The sequence below is a fragment of the Lithohypha guttulata genome (genome assembly GCF_036872675.1).
Source record: "Lithohypha guttulata strain CCFEE 5908 chromosome Unknown scaffold_1, whole genome shotgun sequence".
In the NCBI taxonomy this organism is placed as follows: domain Eukaryota; kingdom Fungi; phylum Ascomycota; class Eurotiomycetes; order Chaetothyriales; family Trichomeriaceae; genus Lithohypha; species Lithohypha guttulata.
The window spans coordinates 3,546,366-3,573,491 of record NW_027042750.1 but is presented as its reverse complement, the minus strand read 5'-3'; the positions used below and the strand labels follow the sequence as shown (position 1 = coordinate 3,573,491).

The 27,126-nt window shown below is 48.9% G+C and overlaps 11 protein-coding genes across 11 annotated transcripts; 3 read left to right on the top strand and 8 right to left on the bottom strand.

Moving 5' to 3' along the window:
* Positions 1 to 683: 683 nt before the first annotated feature.
* LTR64_001315 (uncharacterized protein) lies at positions 684 to 2,445 on the bottom strand (the record flags this gene model as incomplete). The annotated part of the gene is made up of 2 exons (XM_064895696.1): positions 684 to 2,037; positions 2,087 to 2,445. The coding sequence occupies 2 exons, from the start codon at positions 2,443 to 2,445 to the stop codon at positions 684 to 686; spliced, it is 1,713 nt and encodes a 570-aa protein (XP_064758383.1).
* Positions 2,446 to 2,871: 426 nt separating this feature from the next.
* Positions 2,872 to 4,557, bottom strand: LTR64_001314 (uncharacterized protein; the record flags this gene model as incomplete). Its single annotated transcript, XM_064895695.1, has 2 exons — positions 2,872 to 4,328; positions 4,380 to 4,557. 2 exons carry the CDS (start codon positions 4,555 to 4,557, stop codon positions 2,872 to 2,874), a joined length of 1,635 nt encoding a protein of 544 aa, XP_064758382.1.
* Positions 4,558 to 5,582: 1,025 nt separating this feature from the next.
* Positions 5,583 to 7,450, bottom strand: LTR64_001313 (uncharacterized protein; the record flags this gene model as incomplete). Its single annotated transcript, XM_064895694.1, has 5 exons — positions 5,583 to 5,732; positions 5,785 to 5,924; positions 5,977 to 6,098; positions 6,144 to 7,324; positions 7,391 to 7,450. 5 exons carry the CDS (start codon positions 7,448 to 7,450, stop codon positions 5,583 to 5,585), a joined length of 1,653 nt encoding a protein of 550 aa, XP_064758381.1.
* A 723-nt stretch (positions 7,451 to 8,173) lies between these two features.
* On the bottom strand, positions 8,174 to 9,990 carry LTR64_001312 (uncharacterized protein; the record flags this gene model as incomplete). The annotated part of the gene is made up of 2 exons (XM_064895693.1): positions 8,174 to 9,633; positions 9,684 to 9,990. 2 exons carry the CDS (start codon positions 9,988 to 9,990, stop codon positions 8,174 to 8,176), a joined length of 1,767 nt encoding a protein of 588 aa, XP_064758380.1.
* Positions 9,991 to 14,416: 4,426 nt separating this feature from the next.
* Positions 14,417 to 16,445, bottom strand: NOT5 (general negative regulator of transcription subunit 5; the record flags this gene model as incomplete). The annotated part of the gene is made up of 4 exons (XM_064895692.1): positions 14,417 to 14,477; positions 14,540 to 16,095; positions 16,144 to 16,369; positions 16,417 to 16,445. The coding sequence occupies 4 exons, from the start codon at positions 16,443 to 16,445 to the stop codon at positions 14,417 to 14,419; spliced, it is 1,872 nt and encodes a 623-aa protein (XP_064758379.1).
* Positions 16,446 to 16,845: 400 nt separating this feature from the next.
* Positions 16,846 to 17,394, top strand: DTD1 (D-tyrosyl-tRNA(Tyr) deacylase; the record flags this gene model as incomplete). The annotated part of the gene is made up of 2 exons (XM_064895691.1): positions 16,846 to 16,852; positions 16,901 to 17,394. 2 exons carry the CDS (start codon positions 16,846 to 16,848, stop codon positions 17,392 to 17,394), a joined length of 501 nt encoding a protein of 166 aa, XP_064758378.1.
* A 269-nt stretch (positions 17,395 to 17,663) lies between these two features.
* Positions 17,664 to 19,535, bottom strand: GRC3 (Polynucleotide 5'-hydroxyl-kinase grc3; the record flags this gene model as incomplete). The annotated part of the gene is made up of 3 exons (XM_064895690.1): positions 17,664 to 19,109; positions 19,160 to 19,476; positions 19,526 to 19,535. 3 exons carry the CDS (start codon positions 19,533 to 19,535, stop codon positions 17,664 to 17,666), a joined length of 1,773 nt encoding a protein of 590 aa, XP_064758377.1.
* A 372-nt stretch (positions 19,536 to 19,907) lies between these two features.
* LTR64_001308 (uncharacterized protein) lies at positions 19,908 to 21,020 on the top strand (the record flags this gene model as incomplete). Its single annotated transcript, XM_064895689.1, has 1 exon — positions 19,908 to 21,020. The coding sequence occupies one exon, from the start codon at positions 19,908 to 19,910 to the stop codon at positions 21,018 to 21,020; it is 1,113 nt and encodes a 370-aa protein (XP_064758376.1).
* A 244-nt stretch (positions 21,021 to 21,264) lies between these two features.
* LTR64_001307 (uncharacterized protein) lies at positions 21,265 to 22,320 on the top strand (the record flags this gene model as incomplete). Its single annotated transcript, XM_064895688.1, has 1 exon — positions 21,265 to 22,320. One exon carries the CDS (start codon positions 21,265 to 21,267, stop codon positions 22,318 to 22,320), a length of 1,056 nt encoding a protein of 351 aa, XP_064758375.1.
* Positions 22,321 to 22,644: 324 nt separating this feature from the next.
* Positions 22,645 to 23,136, bottom strand: LTR64_001306 (uncharacterized protein; the record flags this gene model as incomplete). Its single annotated transcript, XM_064895687.1, has 3 exons — positions 22,645 to 22,705; positions 22,753 to 22,941; positions 22,991 to 23,136. The coding sequence occupies 3 exons, from the start codon at positions 23,134 to 23,136 to the stop codon at positions 22,645 to 22,647; spliced, it is 396 nt and encodes a 131-aa protein (XP_064758374.1).
* A 500-nt stretch (positions 23,137 to 23,636) lies between these two features.
* On the bottom strand, positions 23,637 to 26,609 carry LTR64_001305 (uncharacterized protein; the record flags this gene model as incomplete). Its single annotated transcript, XM_064895686.1, has 2 exons — positions 23,637 to 24,728; positions 24,801 to 26,609. The coding sequence occupies 2 exons, from the start codon at positions 26,607 to 26,609 to the stop codon at positions 23,637 to 23,639; spliced, it is 2,901 nt and encodes a 966-aa protein (XP_064758373.1).
* Between the last annotated feature and the right edge of the window lie 517 nt (positions 26,610 to 27,126).

The window sequence follows — 27,126 nt, the reverse complement described above, 5'->3', positions numbered from 1 at the left end:
CTAGAGTTTGCGTTTAGACGCAAGATCTATCAATCTATCCAGTACTTTTCAAAATCCGTCGTATGCCAGTGCTCTCCTTTCCGTCCGAACAGCATAAAATCTCCACACAACAAACCCACTATTCACCCACATCAGCAGATTACTCGACACTCGGCCTAGAGCAACTCAAGTACTTTAGTTACGGATTCCCACCCGGGATGGGGCTGATCCCCTTAGCTTGGCTGCTACCTCCCCTCGTGGTTCACAGGAATTTTGGATAGTAGTCGGAACTGTTTTGTCACGGAAACCGTCCTCGCCTATCGATTCAACACTATCATTTCCTCAACTTTCCTCGCCAATCCTTTCGTAGAAGATGTAGGCACGATTGACCTGATTCAAGAATTTTGTTGAAGCAAGGACACATATTTGCATATTTGAAAAGTAGCGAAGTTGGACAATGAGTTGAGATTGAACGATTGGGTTTACATCATGTTGTGTCAACAACCAGTACCTACGGGCTCGGCGTCGAGGCCTGCGTCTGAATGCGAGCTTGAATGGTATCTTCAGAACCCGTGCTGAACTATACATGTCAAACAGTTCCTTTTTACGTTCAGTGTCCTGCTCTCGATGGTGCATAACACAATCCCGGTCTAGGTGAGAGAGCCTTCGCAGGCATCCCATCGCATGACTCAAGACCCTAACACTCACACGACCGTCTGGCCTCTTGTCGCCACAATACTATCAAGTATCCCACCACAACGTCTCCATATCCTCTCTCGATTCCGTAGGCCCTTCAACTCCCCACGCTTCATCACCCTATCAAGCTCAATCACTAACTTTGTAAAATCAGTTAGATTCCTATCAATCACAAACGCTGGCTTCTCTCCCCAAGCCGAACCACACGTCTCCCTATACCTGTCCTCCATCGAAGCTGTCCAGAACTCCTTGCAAGCCACATATGCCTCTTCATGACCTTCTTCTTCTAGGATCTCTAGTGCTCTTTTAATCTCTTCTTCTTGTCTGTCAAGAGAGTCTTGCGTTGTCTTTAGTTCGGTTTCAGTCGTGCCTGTCCATTTTGAGTAGGGCATTTTGCACCATAGTTCCCAGAGGTAGGGTCGTTCTGCCAGACATCGTTGCTCGAGGATTGGTTGGGCTAGGTCGTGCAGGCTTGGGATGGCTAGGCTGGCGCGAGCGATGTCGATGGTGTCTAGATGGCTGAGGATGTTGTGGCGGAGCTCTCGTGGTAGTGCTGTCAGAGAAGTCGGTCGATGTACACGGCTGTCACTTCGACGAACTGCGTTCGGACCACGACAGTCTGCCAGGATCTTCGTGAATTTTGGAATCAAGCAAGGGTTCGCGGCAAGCCACTCGTCACCAGGTTGATGGAACCACCATTGTTCGCGGCCTCTTTCGAGAGCCTCGTCTTCCGGGAGTTCTTTCCAAAGCGACTGATCTTCTCCCTGCATCTTCCACCATTCTCCTAGTTCTGTCGCGTCCCAGGTCCCTGTCTTGTTGATACTGGCTCGCTTGAAAACCTCTAAGCATGCGGGATGGAACGCCATGGCATACGTATTTATACTGTCACTATCGAGTTCGAAGACGTAGTTCTCGGCATGAACTTGTTCTCTGCCACGCCGCGCAGGGTATACGGTCAGATCTGAGCAGTCACGGCTGGGCATGACGTCGCCAAGACCACTCAAGAACCACTTTATGTCGCGTTCCCATGCTTCATCGTCAGATTCCTCCATTGCTTCTTCGTCTTCGATCTTAAAACACAAGGCTTGTGCGGTAGTGATACCGGCCATCTCTTCCACGCTGATCCGGTGCCCATGGTAGCCTGCCGCGTTAGTGCACTCAGGCCCCGCTATATGTTCCCAGACCTCGTCGCTGTTAATTATGGCGTTCCTCCTATTCTCGTTCCCTTCTGTTATTGAGTAAGCTTTATATGATAGATTGGCTTCCAGAAGGTCCTGGTCGCACTCATTCATGTTAGCTGATTGTGTTTGGAAGAAAGCAGCATCTTTCGTGTACATAGGAAGCATGATCTCGTCCTCGGGTCTTCCAACAAATCAGCTTCGTACAGACCTCTCACATCTGATTACCGTACCGGACAATACCAACTTCCAAAGCCCTTGCCATATCTGGCTGCGCTATGCTGCGAACAAAGTGTGCATAGTCATCACCCACGACCATATTTGGTGACCCTGCAGCTTCATAAGTCTCATCGCCGTCCTGATCGTAGTCTGGTGTCTCGATGTCTTCGCAGTCCCTGGACTGGTCATTAAGGTCGTTGCTTTCATCATCGGTTGGGTCGTCTCCGTCGCCTATTGACGGAGCATAGTTCTTGCTATCGTCTTCGGCTTCCTCAAATCCTGCATTTTTTATCTCGTCATTAACGCGTCCAGCTTGTCCTTCATTGAACATGTGATCCTGTGCTCTGTCTACGTCTTCGCGAAATGCAGACATACACCCGGCGGTTGGCGGACAAAGCTTAGCCCAGCCAGTATTACCGGCGGCGATGAATTCTAGGCCTCGACGCTTCGTGCTATCAGCCCAACTACATGATCGTGATTCATCCTTGGTCCGAATGCGACTGATGGTGAAAGAGACACCACAGATATGGCATACTACCTCGGAGTAGCCCATGAAGTCTCTTGCTTTTTAATGTTCCTTGAATAGGTGGAAGAACGAGCTCGTGGGAAGATCGTGCACAAAAGTGGACAACTCGTGAGAAGAATACTCGAACGTCCTAATGACGCTGGGGGGCCTGACCAACCCGAAAGGTTCGGACACTCTTACACTGAGCTAGCCTCAGGCATCAGCAGGCACGAATAGGCCCGATTGTTTCGACATCGACTTGGGATGATCATATTTCATACCAGGTCTAGATTGTCAGTTGAAATCGCCTTCTGTGATATTTCCTATATCTTCATCCTGTTCTGGTATCGTGCTTGACGCATTATGCTTACCGGTTATGGTCTCGCTTCTTTTTGCAATTATAGACACCCTGGTGTGTTGCTGAATACTGCCACTAGCGAATCGCAGCCACAACGTATCTTTAAAGTGTTCGTGCCTAATACCTGGAGGTTTGGCACGAGCGAACTCGTCAATCGCTTGTTGAACAGTATAGTCACAACGAGAGATGAGGTATGAAGCTATGAAGAAGCCTGTACGATTGTAGCCATAATGGCAATGGACTGCAATGCTTCGTTTCGCTTCATGAGCAGCCTCTTTGGCATTCTTCTCGGCGATCAGAGTATCTACGAGGGAGCAGAAGTCTTGTACCTCAAGTGGCGTTGGTGGTATCTTGCTCACAGTGGGAAACTTGTGATACTCAACACCCCCACTATCTAATACCTTGCTGTTGTAAACTGGTACATCATGAGATATGTCAATGACAGCGTAAATCTTGTCTGCCCATTTTTGCAAGAAGATCGTAGGGTTGTGTTCATCGTCTTGCTCTCGCATTGTCTTGAGTGCTCGGAACGTACCGTTAGGAAATCCACCATGTCGGTCGTCTGTATTTATAGGATCGCTGACTGGAAGTACTGACCGCCATTTGAGGTAATTCTTCACATCCCACTTTCCAGCAGTCGTGAGAAGCCGTAACTGGTAGCTGAAATCAAGCTTTGAAGAGACATGATTTGCCAAGAAAGATTCTACTAGTGCTGAAACTAGTCGATACGTGGTATGAGCATACAGCAGAGCATGGGCTGCTGGGGAGGGTAGCGTGATAACCTGAATGACAGATTGTTTTCTTCCATCTTCATTCGGGGAATACCTGATCGTAAGCGGTACCAATCCATTTGTTGATGCCAGATTAGGATCGTTCTGATCTACTTGCTGTTTGACCTTCCACTGTTCGAAGGACTGTTCGGTAACGTAGCGAACAATGGTATCGACTTCCTGCGTAGGTGTGACACGATCAGACTCGCCAGCAATCAGAAATAAAGGTATCCGTAAACCTTTCCATACCTCCGCTGAGGGATAGCCACCTTGTGGTAATGTGCTCTGAGGTAGCAGACCAGATGTTATTCGCTTGAGCACGGGAGTTCGGTATTGACGATTCCACTGCAGCTGCATTCGTCTCAAGTCAGGCTCTTTCATGTCACCTATCACTCGGTTAACGCTGGTACTGTTGACCCCACCACGTCTATCGAACCATCGTAGTATGTTGATGATTGGGTCAGGTAATTTGCACAATCGACTGGCGGTTTTCAGGTCGTGATCGGAAAATGGACGAGCACGAGGACAGATGCTTACTACAGCTGACACGGGCACTGACAAAGGGACAGCGCTTGATGTGCTCGAGGCAAGAAGGACTGAGATAGAGCATCCCATGCTGTGGCCTATCGAGGAATATTAGCCATGCAAGATTCTGGTACGGGAAGACTAAATACCAATAAGCACAACCGACTTATGACCTTTCAGCCGGCAAATCTCCTCAATGGCAGCCTTCCAGAGAGCGGCGTTAGCCTCGATTGTGTATGCTTGATAGTCCTTTGGTGCGAAGGTCGATCTACCGTGACCAGGTAGCTCAATCCCAAAGCAAGGAGCGATATTCGTCAGACTCTGCATCAACGGCGCAAATTGAGGTAGTACCCCACCCAGACCGTGTATGAAAACTAGCAGTGGCAATCCTGCTATGTCTGTATGCTTACCCTCATGGGAGTGAGGACGATAGAACGTCCTGATTCGTGGGTAGTGAGCAAAAGATGTGGTGTAGGTCCTGAAGCTAGTGTATTCCTTGAGCAGAGGATGAAGTTCATCTTCGGCTCTATGCAGTTGCTGAGTCTGTCGTGTTCTGCGATTCTTGTAATAGAGGTATCCAGGCGCGAGTATGAGGACACTGACGGTCACTAGGGCTGACAAAAAGGCAGGCATGGTAGTGTTCCGATTTTAATTGGCGAAGAACTCGGTGTACAGAAAAGAGAAGCTGCGTGCGTGAATTCTTCTTTCTTGCATACTAGGTGTACTAGATAACAAAAAGTGTGTAGTGTCAGATTGTTCGCTGGTTTCTTCACTCCTGGAGTGTCGAGCAAAACGCTACTGAATTGCAATCAGCTTCAACCATCGAGGACACTCGGATGGCAAGTCTTCTATCATGGTGCCGCGCGCAAACGACCACTGACATTCGCGTCCAGAATGAACGTCAATTGATTTTTTTCTGTGGTTAGCGACGAATATTCTTTGTTCCGAAAAAGACGATTGCAAATCTACCGGCCACTTTACCTGCATAGGATAAGGACATCATTCGCCAATCATGCAATAGCAACCTACTATATTCTGCACCTTGGTGACTTGCGACCCGTTGACATGCTGAAGAAGCTGCATACCTTGGATAGTGAAGACAAAAACTACGAAAGCAGGAGGAGCTCAACGAAGAAACAGGCATACTATATAACACTTCCGACCCAAGCAGGAAGCCAAGCACCGAAGCGAAACCTTAGCCACGCGAAGGGACTTGAGATAGTCTGTGTAGAAGTCCGCATCCTCCTACAGAAACCGGTTGGTACTTAATAATCGTAGCTCTTCTCTACTTCTCATGCGGCGGTTCAGCCTCCCACATGAGATGAACATGATGGCCGAGCAACCATTTATCATCAATTTCTCCTCCTGAACTCAAGCATTAGAGGCTTCAGTCCTAGAGTAAAATGATCCACCGCTTCTTCAACCAACTTTCTGCCATCTTCGCCTGGCGCTAGACTGACGTCAAACTGATCAATTATTTGGCTAGTAATTGTTCGGATTTCCTATGAAGGGGTCAGCTTGCTCATACTACAACAATGGTAACACGGCACATACCATGTACGCCAGATTCTTGCCGATGCAGCCAAAAGGTCCAGTCGAGAAGGGAATGAATGCGTCTTTCTCCTTGATGAGCTCTGGTCTCGAGGACCATCGTTCTGGCATAAACTGCGCAGGCTCGACGTAGTTGTCCTCGGCTAAGAAGCATTAGATAGATGCATGCATGAAACGGGGTAACATTATACTTACACCGCGACATAACGTAGGTAGGGATCTGGATGACACTATTGCCTGGAATAAAGGTTTCCCCAATGGTGACACCTTCAGGTGGAGTCTGCCTGAACACACCAGACGGCACGGGTGGATTCAACCTGGAAATCTCAGTCATTGATAGGGACAACAACGGCACGACGCACCTTAGGGCTTCATTGATCATGCCATTGAGGACGGGAGCGTCCTTAAGTGATTGATCAGCGATAGTTCGCTCTGTAGACTTTGTCGACGCCTTTATGTCTTGTATCTCTTTCCGCAACTTCTCCTGCCAATCCTTTTTGCTAGCGATGTGGTAGAACAAGTACGACAAGGTAGCTGCCGTAGTATCACTTCCCGCTACGATGATGAGCCGCGAGTCACCACAAAGCATAGGCCAAAGTTCCTTCTTGTTTTCAGGTGACGACTTGAGGTAGTGATCAATCAACGACTGTGTAATATCAGGCTTGTTAGGGTCAGTCTTGCCGTGTACTGCAATACGGTTCTCCAGTTGTTGTGTACAGAAGGCGATAAATTTCCAGTACCCAGCTGCGAGACCAGGTATAGCAGCCAACGTTCTAAAGAACCACACAGGTAGTTGCAGGCCTAGGGGATCCATGCCTTCATTCAAGAGCTTGATCGCCCAATGTGGCTTCCCACTCTCTAGCATACCGAAATCGTTACCGAAGGCTAGATCTCCCATGGTGTCAAATGAGTATAGGTTGAGCAGGTTGGTTGCATCCAGGGGACTTCCTTTACTTTCGTCGAGCTTTGTAATCAACAGATCGTTAAGTCTCTGTACTCTCTGCTCGTAGCCTCTGAGTGCCTTATCGCTGAAGGCTGGCGCCCAGACTCGTCGGCGGCGGTGGTGCATGGCTCGGTCTCTTGTTGTGTGCAGTGAGATCAAAGGATAGTCGTTTTGATACCAAGGGCTTTTGACACATTTCGAGTCTGCAGCAGACACGATCTGAACGGCTCGGACGTCCACTACAGACAGATCATTTGGACCGATGCGCAAGAATTTGGTATTGTACTTCTGGTGGTCGTTGAGAAACTGTTTGTAAGCATCAAGACCAGCGTTGCGAAAACAGTGATTAAATTTAGTCAAACGAGCGAAGTATGGACCAGGGAACTTGTTTAGTGGATTCAGAAAGAGCCGGTAAAAAGCACAATTGGCATATAGGCCAGCGAGGAAGATAGCTGATAATCGAATGCTGTGTGACAGGGATGCAAGGAAAGAGATATCGGCCTGTTGTGAGAAGAAGATGGCACCAGCTAGGACCGTTATGGCAAATCCCTGTATGTACTGGACTGCATACAGGAAATGCTCGCCGCGCTGGAAATATGTCTAGGACAATTCAGCTTGCTATCCAGTAAAGATTTCGGTCAGTGGTGCGACCAGGAAACTACCTACCCAATAAGAAAGGGATCCTAGAGTCAAAGCTCCGAGGGGCACAGTATAAGAGTCAGACATAATGTCGGCGTGGTGATATGGTCAAAGGCAGACACGGTGTCAAGGCTCAGAAGACATGCGAGCACCTGACCTTAAGTACTCGAACAACCTCATACTTTATGCTGAAGGAAGCTAGCAAACATCAACAGCTCAAATTCGAGCATGCCGTGTCGACCTCTTGAAGGTTGAATTGACTGAGCTTCGATTAGCTTCCTGCATACACAACTTGAACTGACAAACAGAGTGGTTCGAGAAGCCAATGGCAAGATTTGCGGAGAAGTGAATGAAGTGTGGGGATTGAAAGCCAAAATGTTTGTAACCACTGACTGTGAGTGGTTGCATCTCAGATCTCTTCGCGCTTTCGAACCTAGGCATGAGTTGACACCTCTGGTGTCGAGCTCGATGCATGAGAGTCAGTTACCATCAATCTATCTACACGCGTTCGAGCGGTCCAGTGATACTGCACTGGCGGTTGTTACTTGCAGGAATCACTGCCTTAGGATTAGACACGATATGTGACCATGGATGCCTTGCTTACAGCTTCCCTAAAGTATACATCAGCACGACAGTGTACTCTTTTGCGTTCTTTTGATTAGGCCATGTTTCTTCGAACCGTCAGGTTCCAGGTATATTATTGCTGTGGACAACATTTCAAAGACCAGGACCACGACGATTCTACCGTTAGTGCTGGGAGTCATTGCACTATCAAAGATCGCATTGACAGTTCTTGACATTAGCCAAGTCTTACGGCATCAAAATCGATCTCAAAGTCTTTTCAGCTCGTTGCGCTTCCATACGGTTCCTGTCGCCATGTCGCATCATCTGTCCTAGCAGGAATTTTAGTTTGCCTTGAGCCTGCTTGCTGTTTTTTTGGACGATTTCAACTTCTTTTGGATGGTCTTGAATGACGCGATTTGCAAGCTCGACATATTCTTGATCGTTCATCGATTGAAATAGCAGGTTCTCACGTTCAGCTATAACTGAGACCGGTTCCTTCTCTCCTGCGAAGAGGATACGTAGCAATTTTTTGGCTGACGGACCAGTGAGCTGACCCTTTAGCTGTAGAGAGATGAGATCAGACATTTGCTGAGCATGGATCAGATCCGGATGCCATTCTGTTTCTGTCGTAGTCAGAAGAGCGCCTAACTCGTGTAGGATCCAGTTCCCGACGTGCACGCCAAAGGCTGTCTTGTTGTTGTTGGAGGAGGGAGTCAAGCGAGAGACAACATCCTGATAGTACAGCAGTCGTGTCCCGTTGTCTAAGTTCAGCAGAGCACCAGCGTCATCTGCAGTCAAACCATAAGACAAGCGCAGCATATCCAGCAGTTGATCTGGCACGGGTGGTAGAGTGGACCGAAAATGAGCGACGAGGTCATTGTCGATATGCAAAGGCAATATGTCGGGATCGGGCATATATCTGTAATCGACCTCACCTTCTTTACCGCGGAGGCGTCGAGTAGCTCCTGGATTTGAGAGCGACCAGCCTCGAGTTTCTCCCTCAATCTTACCACCAGCTTCGAGAATGTCAATCTGGCGATCTCTTTCAGCGCAAACTGCGTCTTCAACACTCTTAAACGAGCTCAAGTTCTTGATCTCTGTCCGTTGTCCTAGACCTGTCACTCCACTGTAAGAGTGGTTACCTGTGGCGCCATCGAACCTGCGGACAGAGACGTTGACGTCAGCTCGCAGTCCACCAAGCTCCATTCCTGTAGTTGCGGCGTCGACAGCATACAAAATGGACTGCACCTTGCGCACATACGCCGCCGCAGCTTGTGGAGAGTGAAGCTGGGGGAGTGATATGATCTCTACAAGAGCATGGCCTGACCTATTAAAATCAATCAAACTTGTTTCCTCGTCGTGCTGCTGCGTCCTTGCAGTATCCTGCTCGAGCTGAACCTGCTTTATGCCAATATGTAGTGTGCCTTCTTCTGGAGCCAGACCGTCTTGTTGTGTCAATGTGACACGGCCATTTACCGCAAAGGGCTCGTAATACTGCGTAATCTGGTAGCCTGCTGGCTGATCGTGGTAGAAGTAGTGTTTGCGATCGAACTTGCTACGCGGCCGAATATCACAATCGAGAGCAATAGCAGCGCGCAGAGCCGGGATAAGCACAGGTGGTTGGAATAATGGTTGGCTGCCTGGCACAGCCATATCAAATGGCCATAATGCTGCATTGGGAACATCGGTCCAGTCTGCGCTCGCACCTGAATACGGTCAGACGACACATTGGGAACGCGTTAGGAATTTGCCATACGTGAAAATAGCTTGCTGGATGTGTTGAGCTGCGCATGAATCTCAATGCCAACAGTCAACTCCCAGTCCTTGAGTCGCTCTCGGCGCAGCTGATCTTTCCCGTTCGTGTCGGACACTTGTTGATGTCTGCTGGCGCGAGCAGCATCTTTCAGCTGCTTCCGCAGAGGCGCTACCTCCGCTTCATCAACGGCAGTGGCATGAAAGCGGCAATGCGTGCTGGTGCTGAAACATTTACGCTGAGCGCAGAGCGAGCTGGTATACAAGCGAGCTGTGCTCACGAAGCGGTGGCAGTACCATCTTCGAAGCATCAGCCACAACTCGCGAAAGTCCTAACGGAATGTACATCAACGAAACAGCTATAGGGTCGATGCTCGAAACGCGTAGAACTTCGTCTATACAGTAGCGTGAGTAGTACAGACAGACTGGTACTCGTAGGCGGCACACACTGTGCAAGATAGTAGCCTAGTCACTAGCTCACAATCCAGAAGAAGCGGCCACTTCATTGGCTGTTTAGCACTCCAAAAGTTTCTTCACAATAATTAACAATTTCTCGAATGGAGCCCTTCTACTATTTCTACTGCTTTACATACACTCGAATACCACAAAGATGGGCTCAATTCGTCGTATCAAGACAAAACGCCTGACACGTGGTCTCGACCAAGTCCAGGCAGACCTCACTAACCCCAAACACCTTACCAACTACAAATCAACCAAAGCTGCTGAAGATCTGCCAGGACTAGGTGAATTCTACTGTATAGAATGCGCAAAATGGTTCGAGGGCGAGCACAATATGGCTGCACATAGGAGGGGCAAAAACCACAAGAGACGAATCAAAGAATTGAGAGCGGAGGCACATACACAAAAGGCTGCAGAGGCTGCAATCGGACTGAGCACGGATGACGGAAGGAGGAAAGAGGAGGTGATGGTTGATGCTTGAATAAAGGTCAAGAGTGGACAGTATAGTGTCTTTGCAATGTCTGGGTCTCATGGTACACACAACCACGCTCAGGGAAACCTGTGAACGAAACTAGAATTGTGAAGAAGCATTAATCCAGCCGGATCTGATGCACGTGTCAAATGATGGACGACAGGCTGTGCTCAACCCCAGCAAATGGTATACCTCGAGAAAAGTGGCGGGTCAGCGTATCCGCGTCTGACGCCAATCGTATCGGCGTCCAGTCGCGTTCGGAATCGTTGATAATATCTACATGAGAGGCCAGATCAGGACAAAAGGCAGATCGAAAAAGAGCACACCACGAAAAATTCCGCAGTAATGCATTGAATACTACTATCTGAATAGAGGAAGAAGGTTAAACGCATTCCTTACTTCTCATGTCCACCAGGAAATGGAACCCGAATCCAGAACACACCTCAGCGCACATCGTGATAGTTACGAAGGAACAGAAGGATATGATCCGAAGTCGAACGGAAGAGGGGACAAGAGTGCTCGAGACATGCCAGCCCGCTCACAACACCGTAGCCAGCATCGCTTCTCTCGGCGCGTCGAGCCGATCGTAAACTTCTTCCTCCTCGGCTGTTGAAGCAGGGTATTTATCATGGCAAATACGAACATGGATACACTCCTTGATGTGGCAGTATGTGTTTCATGCCACCGACCCAAAACATTGATTCAAATGCCGGCATCTACACAAGCTGTGTGGAAGCATCCTTCTACCCATGAACTGGTGGTCACCATTAACATCATCAGTCACCTGGGCGTGCAACAATATGCGAAAGTCAATCAGGTAACAATGGCTAGCTAAAAAGCATGGCGATGGTGGGAACAACTCAAAGAAAGGCAAATACGTTGTCGATCTTGCCTGGAAACTATTTGATCGTTGCCATCTTGCGCTCGCCAAAGTTCCTGGATAAGCCGGTAACCATAAGCTCAAGGCGTTCTGAAGGATTTATTCCATCGTTCCATCAGCGTCGTTCAGCAAGTCCTTTGCAGGACCATCGATGAAGTGCCGTCCCTCTTTCTGTCGCCTGGCCAGCCTCAATACGAAGATCCCCCAAATGGCCGTCGAAGGACGAGGATGCACGTAGTGCATGAGTCGCCACAGAGGTTGGCTAAGGGGGTCAGATCTGCGAAGAATATCCCCGTGGAATCGTGAGGGGATCGACACAAGAATGTCATTCCGCAAGCCCCGACCTAGTAGTGCACAGCAGGAATCCCGCTAGCTCAAGGCAAAGTGGAGCCAATCAGGCAAAATCGAGGCTGTGCTTATCCAGAGACGCTAGTGTGCAAAAGGTCCTCAGAGCCAACCAGGGTGTCCCCCGATGGAATGAGGCAGGTGTGGGAGGGCGGAGCAAGAGTACTGCTCATACTATGTCGCAACTCGTACGTGAAACTTGACTGTGGCTTTGACATTGTGGCCGCTTTGAGGCTACTTCGGCTTAAAATGAAGAGATCATCTGATGCATGCCGTCAAGTCGTTGAAACGTTTGTAGGCAATTTTGATCTGCCAGTAATTGTTCAGCATTCAGTATTTGCCTCTAGACACAGACGGCTGCTGCAAAACTCCGTTCTCTTTCTCCTTCCTTCCTTTGCTCAGTATCGCCAGATGCATGCATCTCCGATAAGGTTCCTGGCGCTCGTGGTACACTAATTCAATACAGTCTATCAAAAAACAGGCAACAAAATTCTTTAATATCGTCGCATGAAGGGAACAAGCATGAGTTCTGCATGCCTGGAAAGTGGTGGTGCATCTGTATATGCAGTGCTACGTCCTTTTCGTTGACAGGGCTGGCACTTGTTCAAGATGGTAGCCTCGTAGATGCCCTATGTAGTGGTCTTCGCGACGAAAGCCGTCTTCACCTCGTCGCCAGCATTTCGGGTATTTGCAATCGATCGTCGGCCGACCATGTACGGATCTCATGTGTCGCTTGAGGTCGGCCTTGCGACCGACACTTTTGCGCTTGCCACTGTCCGGATCAATGCAGTTCTCGAGATCACATTGATATCTAGGTGAAGACTTAACGGTTTTGTGGGTTATCTCGATGTTGGGATTTCTCATGTTGCTATTGAACTCATGGTATTCGACAGCCGGCTGATAGTAAGGTTGTCTTAAGCATCAGGTCAGCATCTGAGCTGCAAAGTATAGTTTCACACAACGACTTACGTGAAAGAGGTCCGGCTGAATTGCATATCTGGCGAGGACTGTGACGAAGCAGTATGTATCGAACTGTCCATGCTACTCCTCGTGCTTCGATTCCTGGTATTTTGGCCATAGCCTGACGAGACCCATCTGTTAGCTGGTGCGCACAATAGATCTCGCGGAGCGATAGTCCCATCGTGTCGAGCAGATCGAGGCACATTGTTCTGATGTGACGCTGCGCCAGCATAAGTGTGTCGTTGCTCACAATACCCGTACTGAGTTGCTTCAAAATCACTGATAGGTAGTGTGTAGTCGAAGATCATTCTCGAGTCCGCCATGTCGATTGATTGATTGTCTGATTCGGTGCTAACCAGGACTTTACCAGGTAGGGATAGCAGTGATATACTTTCGACAAAAGATGTAGAGTCAAGATCTGATATTCCGTTGAACACGGAGAGACATGAGATGACAAGCACTCACCGGCTGACTTCTTATGCATCTTGCAAAGTGGTAGGCAATGCATAAGGTCTGTTTGCTGAACGCAGCATCTTGGCAAGTCAAGGGTACCAAAGTGTCCTACAAGACAAAAGAGGGCTGACTTCGTGACGCCCGCTAGGAAATGATGCCACCAATAAAGCGCATCCCGAGAATGGTCGTCGATCAATGCTCTCATGCAAACCCCCATCCTATGTTCTATGTAATAAGTGACCTCGACAGAATGGAATCCACGTAGCACAGTCAATGACCTCGCGATGTAATTTTCTGGCTCTTCCAAATTGATACAAGCGATCAAGAGGGCACAGAATCAGATGAGGTGTTGCCAGCAAATCTTTGATGTGTCTGCCAAGGCTATGCTGGTAGAGATCTGGCTTGGGACAAGGGAAGTCATAGACCAGGTCCGCGATCCACAGACCTGCTAGAACGTACACAGACTATGTAACGAATACCACGGCGTGGTTGATCTGAGGAGAAGAGACTGGCTGGGTCTGCATCTAGTGACTGAGGTGCCCTTGCAGGGTGGTAAGAAAGCAGAGAACATTTGCAAGGGACGGAAGCACCTGACCACGGCCCGAACAACCGCTTCGAAGGCGACTCACCGTGAAACAATGGCTCATCTGTATTGGTTGGTCTTACGCTTGAATTCGCCTTGATGAAGAAGAGGCTACTCTTCTTCAAAGGCCTCGGTGGTCTAAGCCGAAGTAAAGCGCCATATAGGATGTGCTAATGCCGGAAATAACCCAAACCCACCAAAAGAAAGGACAAGCGAAAAGGGTGAAGAACAGGCAGCAGCGGATGACAGTATTGACGAAGGAATAACAAACAACGAGCCTGGTTGAAGTGGGCGAAGGCATTTAGCGTGCCGTGGTTGCTTTGCGCACTGGCAGTACGGAGTAGTACACGCCTAGCACATCCGCTTATCCAATCCTGTCAAGTATCACGAGCGCCTCTGTAGTAGGACGAAATGCTCAACTTTCAGCATTCTATTTGCTGGTCATGATGCGCAAAGCCTTTCAGGTGACCTGCTGCCGATGCTGTGGATGTTGTACCGCAAACAGGGTCTGTCCCACCGGGAAACGATGCTTGAGCTCCTATTTGGTCACGGCTGAGTTATGATAGGACTATTCCTACAGCAAATCTACAGGTCGTCTTCTAGAAATTTGTAGACAAACTTGAAATCAGCTTTGCGCCGATTCATCCTATAAAACGAATTGGGTTAGCCATGTGTCGAAAACCGCGCGGAAGTGATATCAGAACTTACCATGTGCTTTCGTAGTCGAAAAACCGGTATGTGCCCTGCTCGTACTCCTCTGTTATCTGCTTCGGTTCCTCATGCCTCTGGAACCACGTCTGATACTGCTTGTGGAACCGCCAGCTCTGATTCTTCAAGGCTTTTGCCGCGAGATATTGCTGATAAGTGTCCTGCTTGTAATAGAAGATGTAGAACAGAGTATCGGGCTCCATGCGTTGGTTCTCGTACAATGCTGGATCATCAAATATTGGAAGAATATCCTGAGGGTAATGCGCTGGTGTAGCGTATTTGTATGACGGGCGATAGTGCTGGGGACGATCCAGATCCTGTGGCTCCGGACAAGACTCGTGTGAAGCTTGCAGGATTCGTGCTAGTTGCGCTGGTTGTTGTGTAGCCCGGGTCTTTGTTGCTTCGAATGAGTCGAGTAAATCTTGTAGGCCTGGTGGTAAGTGGTAAATGGACTCGACTTCCTCTTGTGCCTCACCATTAGTAGCTGGCACTTCATCCACTATCACGGGCTCGGTGATTGCTTCTGTTTTGTCCATCGCTGGAGTGACCGGAACACTGCTAGGCTGACTCGGGGCAGGTGCGCTCGAGGAGCTAAGTGAGGGTGATTTAGGACGTTGCTGTTCCATGGAAAGCACTTCTTCGATAGGTGCTGCAGCTGGGGTAGGAGGTCTTTCCTCTGGCTGTGCTTCTATAGAATTGGGAGATGTGGTCAAGGAGGCCCTGGCTATCGCTGGAGATGGCTGACCAGCAGACAAGCCAGGAGGGGGAGGTAGAGGAGCAATACCGACACCGCTCTTGTCGCTTGCAGCTGCAGCTGCAGCCGCAGATGCATACTTTAGGGTCGACTGCGCAGGTAATGGTGCAGGCTTCATGTTCGTGTCTTTCGGAACAGGAGGAGGTGGTGGCATTGAGTTTAGCAACGCCAGCGCTGGTAGAGGTGATTTGAGTTGTGTTGACGGTCTTCTTACCGCTACAGGAGGGTCTGGCCGTGGCTTCTTTGGTTGCACAGGAGGCTGCTCGGGCTCAGGAGGTTCGTCTTGTAATGATTGGGCGTCTTGGGAGGATATGTGATCGAGCTCGTTTATCAGACCAAACTGCGCCTCTTCACTATCCAGGTTGCAGTCGTCGTATATGCCCTCGTAGGCGTCACCATCAAACTCAGGATCACGGCCATCTCTTACAACTTCCTCAATATCACTTTTGATGTCCAGCACTGACTGATTATCGACATTTCCGTTTTGCAATGACCGCAACAATAATTGTAACCTCGATTCATGCCATTTGTAGCGTTCTGAGATTGCTTCGATTTCTGCCAGACGTTCTGCTTTCTGGTTATCTTTCTGCTTCTTCTTCATGCCAGCTTGCAATGCTGTGGCTTCGGCGTCCAGTTCTTCGGTCAAGAATTGGTTGATCTCCTCGAGCTTCTCGTTCAGGAAATCGCACAACTCATCTCGCTCTTTCTCCTTCGGGTCTTGTTTGGTATTCTGCGACAGTCCTTCTTTAGAGAATGCCTTGGTCTTCATCTCCTTTTCTACTGCTTTGAAAGACTCCATGCACTACACTCTGGTCAGTCTCACCACTAGGCAGGCTCAATGGGTACCGACTTTTTCTATGCGTTTTCTCTGCTCGAGCAAGCCTGACTTGTCCTTGATCTCGTTTCCGGCTGCCCATGACTTGATCTGGTCTCTGTGCTTCTGTAGTTTCTTGATTTCGCGCTTGAGGTGTTCTTCTTGTTTGTCCTTCTGTGATGCGTTTTGAGAGGAGTATATCTTGTCGTATATCGAGTTGAACTCCTCAATGCCCTCATCCACCTTCTTGAATGTCTTGTCACTGCGCAAGAGTCAGCCTGGATCCGGAGGATGTTTAAGGGCGCTTGCATTTCTTGTTGAAGTTTCCGCGAACTCATTGTGTTGATTGCTCATGAATTCTCATCTACACATATAGGAGGGAGGATGCGATCGCCGTGTTGTGTATTGATATGCGCGAGGTGTTTGTTCTGCTGGTACAATGCGGCTGACCTCAAAGAGATGCGGCGTCGGATTATCCTTCCGCCGATTGATCTGATTGGGCAAATCGAAAAAGGGATCCAGTAGAGATTTGCCGCATCATGGGCTTGCTTAGCCACTAGCTATGGCCAAGTCCGAGTCCCTGCTTTGTTGTAAGCGAAATACTAGTGTTACAGGTCGATATTGGTACAGCACAGTTGACAGTATCATACATATCTGTCTCAGCTTCTTGCAATCATATGATTTGATAGTGTTCTGGGTGGTCGACCTTGTGGAGAGAGCCGACTGCTAGATACGAGAATGAAGGGTATGAAGGACCACGGCCGAGAACGTTTGCAGTACTGATAGTCGTCAGCCGTGCTCCAGAGATGTCTTTCAGGATCAGTGACTGTCGAATCCAATGTTGTCTCTTCCATCGGCAAAGGCGTGGTAGTCTTGGCCGCCATCGGTCCAGCTGACACCACTAAATCCGTGGAAACAATGGCTGGCAGGATTTTAAAGATGCGGCTCTGGCCAGATGAATCCGGAGCACAATGGAAGCAGAACGTTCAGGACATCCAAGGCGAAATACTTTGCGTGTCACAATTTACACTCTATGCCTCCACACGTAAGGGGACTAAACCAGACTTCCATGGTGCCGCAAAGCCAGAGATTGCCAAGGAGTTGTACGATCACTTTGTGACGACGATTCGAACGACTTATCATGCGGATCGAGTCAAGGATGGTGTATTCCAGGCGATGATGCAGGTCGCGTTGGTCAACGACGGTCCTGTGACGCTACAGATGGACAGCGAAGATACAAGGCACTCATCCGGGGTCAACACGCCAAAGGTTCACAATGAAGACTAGCTAAGCTGTCCGAGGGAAGAACATGACGCTACAAATCAATAGTCCATGTGTACAGCCTGTCTGCTAGAGGATACCACCCCGGCACATCGAGAACTAGTTACACCCCGACTACGCAACACTTGTGCACCTCTTGTCTGTTGGTCAGTAGTCAACCAATTTCCTCGATTGGCACTTGGCAGGAATAATTTCCAGCTTGGATTGTCGGGCATACAGTAGATGAAGTCAGCATGAGCTCTCATCCACACTAGCATGGAACAACAAGAGTTCTGCTATCCTAAGGCCAACTCACGGCTATATCGACCATCAACTCCAGACTTCTCAAGGACCAGCCCTATCTCTAAACCTTTGTCAGACGCTGCTTCGATCTGAGCCCCAGTCACAGAACCGGCAACCAAGATCTCCTGTTTCATTTCATCGGTTCGATCTACGATCGCAACACCGATATGAACGAGTTCTAGATCATCTGAAAAGTCGCAAATGATGAGGTTTGAGGATGCCGAGCCTCTTCCCTCCCTTCTCGTGACTGCGACCAGTGTGACCAACGCTCCGGAAAGTGCTTCGAATAAGTCTTGTGGTCGCAACATGCCTCCTCGAACAATCACGAACGATATACTGTTTGGTCCATTACTGGTCGACAAAGATATATGCTTGAAGCTTGCAAGCATTGTGGCATGAGGATCCCATAGAGGTGTACCATTCACATACTGACAGAGCTGAACATGTGACTGTAATAAGTTCCTGTGCTCGAGCAGGCTGGAGCTCGTGGTGTACGTCGCTTGGTCCATATAGACCACGTTGTCAAGCTCGGGCGATGAGACTGCAGACACAACATCGTGGTATCTAGATGACTTGGGGCGATCCGTACAAAGTACCAAGTTTGACTGTAGGACCTTTTTGAGTTGTGTTAGCTTATATTTTCCCACTGAGGTCAACCACTCGCCCAACCTCACCACGAGTGGCTGATCCCTGTTCCTCCTGTTCTGATTCAGAAGCTCGTTGACCATTCTGAGAATAGTGTCGAAGTTGATCTCTTGATGCACAGCTCCTACAAAGTATGCAGCAATGAGGTCTTTCACTGCATCCTTGTGTACTTGTGTAGGAAATGCGTATGAAGGTCCGAGCACGAAGTTATGAAACGTGCACAAGCTGATTGTGCCTGGAGACGAGAAGGCTGGAGCCGCTGCATCCAGGTCCAAAAAGGTTACACCTTTGCTGTGATCAGCCTGGGCGATCTCAGACAGTAAAGAATTGATGCATATAATCGATGCTAGCGTGGTGTCAGATGAACGCTTGCCACAGACAATGATCCGGTGGGGCTCTCTGGATGTAAATTGGCCCTCGGCTGTCCCGCGGCGTGTTCGAGTATCTCCTTCGCCTAGAGCAGCCAGAAGTAATGCACGCATAGCTTCGTGCTGCTGCGTTCTAGGTGGCCCAGCTGTGTCTGCGTCGACAATACGGAAGGAGGTCGGTCCTGCCCGAGCTTCGCGACCGACTTTACCAGGGATGTTCAGGGGTGATGGAAATGCAAGGTCTGATTGTGATATGGCCTCGAGTTGGAATTCAGCTATCTTTGTGGTAGGCTCTATGTCGACGAGCTTGTCTGAAACAGCAGCGAAAAGTGTATGCACTGCCTCAGATGCGTGTATATGGGCACCGTAACAGGTGACACAACCGTCTCTCACCCACAAACGTGCAATGCCAGATATTGAACATTTCTACCAACCGTTAGACAACATAAAGCGCCCGGAAACTGCACAAGACTTACTTGACCTCGTGAAAGGCGAAACTTGAAAGCATTACCGTCGAGCTGCTCGATCTCGCGACTGCCCGTAAATTTGACAGCTCTAGCTTCAACGAGTGGCTCGAAACTGTTACTGCTCTCCTCCGTTGTTCCTGAGACTAAATTTTCGTCGTTGGTGATGTCCGAGACTGATAGTGCTGGTTGCAGCTCATTGTCCACAATTTTCTCTTTCTTCAATTTCTTGGCTGGCTTTGCTGGTATCGAAGCGCTCGAATCTGCCGACAATGCACCACTACCATCATTGAGCCGTCGCCTCTTCGCAAAAGCACTGACGCGTGTCTCTGGTAGAATTAGTGCACAGTCGCATGAGATCCGATAGAAGTTACTCACCTGAAGACATTATCAAACGACATGCTGTTACCAAGCGAAAACTTTCGATCGTCGAGATACGCGCTTGCCATGCAGCCAACATGAATCTGCCGGAAGAATCAGGCTAACACACAGAAATTGCGGCTTCCATAAGTCTTCTCACGTTGTATCCACGCACCCTGGGGTAGGCAGGTTTAGCCGCGACGCGTCGAAACTGAAATAAGATTTTTTGACAGTAGAAGTGCACGAGTTCCTAGGACTGTAGAAATCTGGTTCCAACCTTCTAGAATAAGTTTGATCGTACCTGCACAGTCCGTTGTGACTCAACCCAGTAGCGCATCAACGACGTTCGATCAGCTATCGTTTACATGTTTCAAATCGCCTTGTAAAGCGCCAACAAGAAATGCCTCCAAAAGTTCTAAGTAGTGAACGGGTCGAAGACTCGAGTGATGAAGACTCCAGCACATCGACATCTACACAGACCCTTCAACAGAAAATTAGTGCACTGCCAGCGCAACGACAAAAACCTACTGATCAGTCATCGGAAAGTGACAGCTCAGACACAGAAAGCAACGCCTCGTCCAAGGCTTCAACGAGCTCGAAGACTTCAAGCTCGACGTCTAGTTTACGAAAGAAGCGCAAGGCTACTGACGACCCCAAGCCTGTACAGAAACCTTCACCAAAACGGACGAGAGTAGACTACTCTAACGTCAAGCGCATCGAATCAACCAACTACGTGCCTCTTCAAGGCTGGTCGACTACCAAGGCCAAGGTGACTGACTTTCCATCTGAGACGAATGGCATGTTCAATGATCTGGAAGGCAAGCAACTCTGGCACATAAGCGCACATAGCTCGATGGACATCTCGAAACTAAAGTCATTGAACGTCTCAGAAGCATTGAAAGGTGCGCCGATACTAGAGCACAAAGGTGTGCGATACAATCTTAGCCAAGGTCACATCGGCAACGCTGTCGTGTTGTTGCCAGCAGGTACACGCAACGAGTACGCTCCCACCGGTTCCTCGATAGCTCAATCTTTCCAGATTCAAGAATTTGTCCCTACAAGTAATGGCGCAGCTCTTGTTAATGGTCAGCATGACAACGACGACTCTACGACAGCAACCACTTTCTTCGCAACACAAACGGGTCAGAAAAAGCCGCCACGTCAACAGCCTGAGAACCTGCGACCACGATATACCCCATTCGGTGTCCAGGAAAGCACCACACCAGGCACGCTCGGTAACAGCACTGCGCCTGATGCGGGCTCAGCAATGGAAGGAGTGGTTCTTGGCATCTCGGAAGCGCAAGGCGGGAATACCGAGCAGACACCAAAGTCTTCGAAGAAATCTCATAGGAAGAAGGAAAAAGCCGTGAATATTGGGAGTGAAGTCCAGGAAATGTCGCCAACCTCGAGGAGAAATTTGCAAGTGTCGTCTATTGTGAATGTTACACCAGTGGAAGGAAAGGAGCGTAGCCACAAGAAGAAGAAGAAGAAGGACAAGAAACTTGACTCGTAGCATATAGTGATTAATCGATCTTATTCCAATGTTTAATCCTTGTCACGTCGGATTTTTCGATATGAAATACTCGTGACCGCAACTACACTTGTGACTAAATCGTACACTGCTACATAGATGACCTTTGAGGCTGTGACATATACTTGCCAAGAGCTCTACTTTTCACATGAAATTCTTCGAGTCAACATCGACTCTCTATTATCCATTGTCGCACCTCGCTCTCGCTATCTAATCACACAAGCTAATGTCTCATTCAATCCCACCTCGCAAACCACACCGCACCCAAAGCCACACCGCCTCAACACCAGCAGCATCCTTCCCAAGCACCCCAATACCAGACCGCGCCCAAGTTCCCGACTACATCTCCCACGACGAAGCCATCATCCACATCTCCCCAACAAAAGCACGAGTCCAACAACAAGTCCAACACGAAATCACTCAAATCACATCATGGCTGGAAGATCTTCTAGGTACAGCGCCTGGAGAAGTGCCGGCGCATCTACTCAAGTGGCAGGATGAGGTATCAAGCGCTTCGAGTGGTGCGGATGTCGGATTGTTGGGGTTTGGAAGTGGTCGTGCTGGGATAGGTGGTGTAAGCTCTACGATGGGACGTGAGACAAGTGAGGTGCTGGTGGCGCTGAAAGCTCTAAGGCAGGTGAATCTGGCGGCGGATCACTTGAAGTCACTCGTCGATAATGTGAAGGCTGAGGAGGTGCAATGGCGTCAACGTGAGCAGGACCTAGCGGAGCAGCAGAAGAATGAGGGTATGCCTGCTAGACTTCTCATGGCTGGTTTACGGAACGGTCTAGCATGTGAGGGACAGGATGCATTGAACGCACTGAGTTCTAGTGTCGTTATGCTTGGGGTTGATCTGAATGAGTCTGAATGCGAAAATGGCGAAGATCTGGCGGGCCTTGTTACAGCAAGACTCTTCAATCATGCACAACGTCAGCTAGTGCTCCGGCAACAGGTTGAAGAGCTGCAAGTGCTGGCAAGGACGGCCAGCGCAACAACGCACTTTCAGTACTCTAAAAGCGGGGATATGGAGGACACGCACGATGAGGAATTTGATCATACCCGTGTACAGACGGCACAAATGAATCGGGACACCAAGCAGATCAATCTCAAGGTAATGGAGTACGAGGAAAGAATCAAGGGCATAGAGAGACAACTTTCCACCTTGCGAAATGTCCACCCAAGAGTTCAACATGTCCTTGATGTTCATAAACGTGTGTTAGAGCGTACCTCTCATGTTCAAGCTCTACAAGTACGATTAGCTGCATTCGGAAAATCCTCATGAGCCTGCCCCAACACGAGCAAGGTCATCAGAGTGGCCAACAAACTTGAGGGTATGGAGGAGGAGACAACAACAATTTGCACTCTGATTGGCAATAGACAAATGGCATGGTGGCTCAATAATCCAGTTTGATCAAACTTGTAGGACTCGTGAATACTAATCGATCAATAGCTCATCCAACTCTTGCATACCAGCAGACCTCTGTGGTCACCATGAGAGCATTGTACTCTTTGCAGAGCATTCCCTTCAATAGCCATGCACCAAAACAGAGAAAGCTGATCGAGACACGACATTTAGGTTCTTAGGATGAGGAGATTGTTCGATTGCTTAGGCCACACGAGGCCGAGGATGTTTGTGGTCGAGATGGAGGGCAGCCATGATCTTCTGGCTGGGAACCGTTAGTGATGGCAGCAGGACGGAGCTTGGTCAACTCACGTGCTCTCAGAATGTGCAGCTTTTGGTCTTTGCTTACTAGCTGTATCTGCAGTGGCATTTGCAGCAGATCCAGCGGTGTCGGTGACAGAGTCGACCGTCGATGGTGCTCCTTGCCCAACAGTACCGGCCGCATCTCCGACTCTCGCCTCTGCACCTTGGCCAATGGCTTTGGTGTCATCCTTGGTCGATCTAAAGAGCAGGTGTCAGATGGTGCAAGTACTTAGGGAAATGAACCTACCCAACAGCATGACCAACACTTTGAGATGTTGAGTTCTTTACATGCGAGACATCAGCCTTGACGGCAGCAGCTTCCGCTTCACCTTTTGCTTTGGTCTGAACAGCTTTGGCACCGAGCCATTTTGGAAGCCAGTTGAAATAGCCCATCTTGATGGAAGAAGAGTGATTTTCCAAAGTGTGGAAGATGTGTAAGCGTTAAGATAATGGTATGTATGATGGGCAAAGACTGTGGTTGAGTTGTGGATATTTCAAGCGTTTGGACGTGAAGAAGAGAAGTTGAGAATGGCGAGGCGAAATGGAATCAACAAAAACAGCTTCAAGTTGTTGACATTGGGAAAGCACCAGGAGCGTGCTTACTTGTAGCAGTAGTATATGTTAGCCGCAGGTGCGATGAACTCACATGAGGCAATAGCCTGAATTCCCGAATTGAAGCAATTGCGAACTCAATTCGAGCATCATACTGCCAGTAGCATTGCCGGTTCAAGTTTCCCCTGATATCATCCTCATATTGACATGAGAAAGTGGTTTCAATACTCCTGCTGAAAGACCATACTTCATTGTGCTCATTAAAGGTGACATCAGCAGCTGTAATTCTGGTTTCTCCCACCAACGCCATCGCTAAACTTGAATCGCGAAGCCTGTCTGGATCACGGCAGGCGTGCATCCCAATCATCTAGATACGTGCCCGTGAAAAAGTCCTTCTGCCAACCTGTAATGTAGCCCTGTGAGTTTATGCCGTATTGAACATTAGATCTCTCCAGATGAGCAGTGGTGAACGCTTTCCGCCTTTCCTCTTTTACCTTCGCTTCCTGTAATGCCTTCTTGTAATGTTCCTGTGCGAGATTCGTATCAGCCAACAAGGTTGCCCTCCACTCGTTGCCGTATTGACCTTCATGTTCTTTGTAGATAGCATGCTTCATCTGGTCTGTCAGAACGTTTATCCCTCGTTCTAGCAAGCGTTCGCGTGACTGCTCTTGTTCTGCACCAACTTCAGGTTGCCTTCTCTTTGCCACGTTCTCATCCTGCATGAATACATCAGACATGTTTGACGCTTGCAACTTGCGCTTCTTAGCAAGTATCGCTTGTGTGAAGTCAGCCGTGTGTTCGAGCGGTCGTGATGTTTCGTGGCTCGATGAACCTGTAACAACGTGTCGAGTATCGAGTGGAGGAGTCGTAAAGAAGAGAACACGTCCCTGATCATCCCGTGGGAACTGAGAACGTATCTCGGAAGGAATAGATGCATTAGCCGCGTCAGATAATACATAGGTATCGGCTGTTCGCTGGTGAGAAGCACCAATGGCTTGTTGGACGTGGTACTGAACAGGTTGAACAACGCTCGGGGCTGGACGATTGAAAGCAGGATTGGGCGTGGTGATGCCGTGGTTACCAGGTTGTGCCGCTGCCAGCAATGGAGTCGGCTGAGCAGGTTGAGGTGTATACTGGTGCTGCTGAGGCTGAGACTGCTCTCGCGACCCATTCTGGCTTTGTGTGATGTAGGCTTGTGGTGTTGCCGAAAAGCTTGGCTGTCGGGAATATGGATTCGCATTGGTGGTGTTGAAAGAGGCTTGTGGTGTCATCGATGGTGCAGGTCGAACGTGCTGCATCTGTATGTTCGTGCTAGAATTTGCATGCGGGTGATTGGATATCTTCGCACTGTCTGTGCGATTTATGGAAGGCGTTCGAAGAACGGGAGGAGGCGCAGGCTGTGCTGGAGGTGTTGGCTCCGGAGGAGGCGATTGCTGAGAAAGTGTTAGCAATATTGATCTTGGACTGAACAACAGATCGTGACGTGAACCACACTTTGTACTTACATTCTCGTCTCTTGGACGTTTGTGGATGCCACCTACTAGTGGTGGTGCATTGGCATGATTCCATTCCGGTTGTGGCAACTCATCAGTGCTCTTTGCATCTTCTTTGAGGCGACTTAGCAAAGGGCTAGGTACCTTTTTGATCTTTCGTGGCGTATCAAACAGATCCATCTCGTAGTCTTTGTCTCGAACCTCATCGGGTAGGCAGCTAGCCCAGGTTTTGATCTTATTGAATTTGAATTTGTCCTCATTGTATCTCGCTTCGCAGACATATACCTCAGTATCTGGTGGCAGGTTTCGTGGTCTGCCGCGACTGTACCTGGTGTAGAACATGACGAAGCACTTATTGAGGACCTCGTCGATTTTGTGATCACGATACTGGCCAGTCTTGACAACCTCATTTGGATAAAAGTGCTTTTCGTATTGGTGTACAGTCTGGTCAGGTCGGTAATACCAGCAAGCGTTGATCCACTCTTCCTCGCTGGCAGTCTTCCAAGTCCTGTAAATCTGTGCAACAATAGGCTTGGTGATATCGTTAGGGTTCTGGATATGTATCCAGTCACCTACTTTCCACGTATCATTCTTGTATGTGATTTGTTGTAAGGGAATGCGACCGTCGGCCGCCAAGAGGTATTCTGAGTCTGGCTTAGCAAGTTCTTCTGTCTCGAGACGCTTGGCCTCATCTAGCAGCTCTTGTGCCCACTTGTGAATATCACTGCCATCCTCATTGTACATCAACGCGTTCTTAAACATAAGCTCGACGTCTTTCATGAACTCGGCGATGGATTGGTACTTCTTTCTTTTGGCTTTCTTCTTCAGTGTATCGTATGCCATGGGCTCTTTAATGACTTGGTAGTAGTCAGGCAATTCGGATTTGTCTGGCAATCGCTCAAAAGGTGAGATCATTGCAACACCGTCCTGTGCTTTGAGCTTCTTCAGGCTTTTCAAGATCCTATCAATCCTATGCTCCATGGGTGTAGCTACTTTCGGTGGTCGACCTCTTCGCTTTTGCTCTGCATCGCCTCCCTTTTCATCGTCCTCCTCTTCCTCACCTTTCTTGCCTGTTGGCCGTGTTCCCCGACGACCTTTTCTCTTGCGCTTGTCGTCGTCAGATTCATCTGCGTCCTCATCGTCATCCTCGTCGTCATCGTCAATGTCATCTTCCTCGGTAATCGGATCGGGTTCAGGACTGGCGTAGGGGATCTCGCCAAGGTCAGGGTATTTGGCGTCTTCTTCGGTCGCATAACCTTGTGCTACCAGTCTTTGTAATTCAGCCTTGAACAACTCATCCAACTTCAGCACATCTCGCACTGGTTGCGAGTTTGGTCGGTTGTAGAGTTGAGCATTGTGGACGATAAGCGCGAAATCGCGGACGAATTCTGGAACGCCAGAATACTGCTTTCGCTGGATTTTGCCTCGAAGAGTGCTGATTGCAGATGGCTCCTTGATCACTTCATAATAATCGGGCAGTAATCGCTTGTTGGGTAGCCGCTTGAACAGGCTGGAGGGTAGGTGTTCTTCATTATTCTTGCTCTTGACTTTATACTCGAGCAGGACCTCAGTGATGGCTTTGAACTCTTTGTAGAGATCGTTAGACACTTTGCCATCCGAAACCAAGTCCGTCACATCGACCATCTCATCATCCACTTCACCTGGCGCATCGTTGTCCGACCCCTCCCCTCCTCTCTCCCCTTCAGCGACTGCTTCCTCAACGGCAGCATCTTCCTTCACTTTAGGCTGCTCATCAACTTCGATCGACTCTACCGGAGGTGGCACAGGAGACACTCTTGCCGGCCTATCATCACTCGCCATCCTCGCACAAGAAAAAGTCTATCATCGGCGCGTCGAAAATGGTAGGCACATCTTGATTCACGTGTAATTCGTTTCGCGTCAAATCCACAACCACTCCTTGACGTGTGCCTTATGTAAGCCTAAATGCAGGGGTATGGCTGCGCTACGCACTTTGAGTTAGTGGTTCCCTGTGTTGTGTCCGCCCCAGACGATCACTGCTCTTGCATCTTCCATGATATTCTCCACCACAAGTGCTACGATATTTGTGGCAAGTGCAACTGCAGTCTGTTCATTGTGCTAGAAATCTGAACGCATTATCAGCAATCAAAATTTCACTTTGCTAAAGTCGCCAGTTCAGAAAGCATTACGTGGGTCTTTTCGCCCGAGCTTCTTATCACTTTGTCCTCTTAATTTGGTGGTGAAGAAGTATCTCTGGATCTACAGACCATTCCCGAATCTAAGAGTTCGTGTCATCTGCTAGTAATACGTACTTCATCACGCTGAGAACCACTGATCCGCATTCACATCTCATTAGATT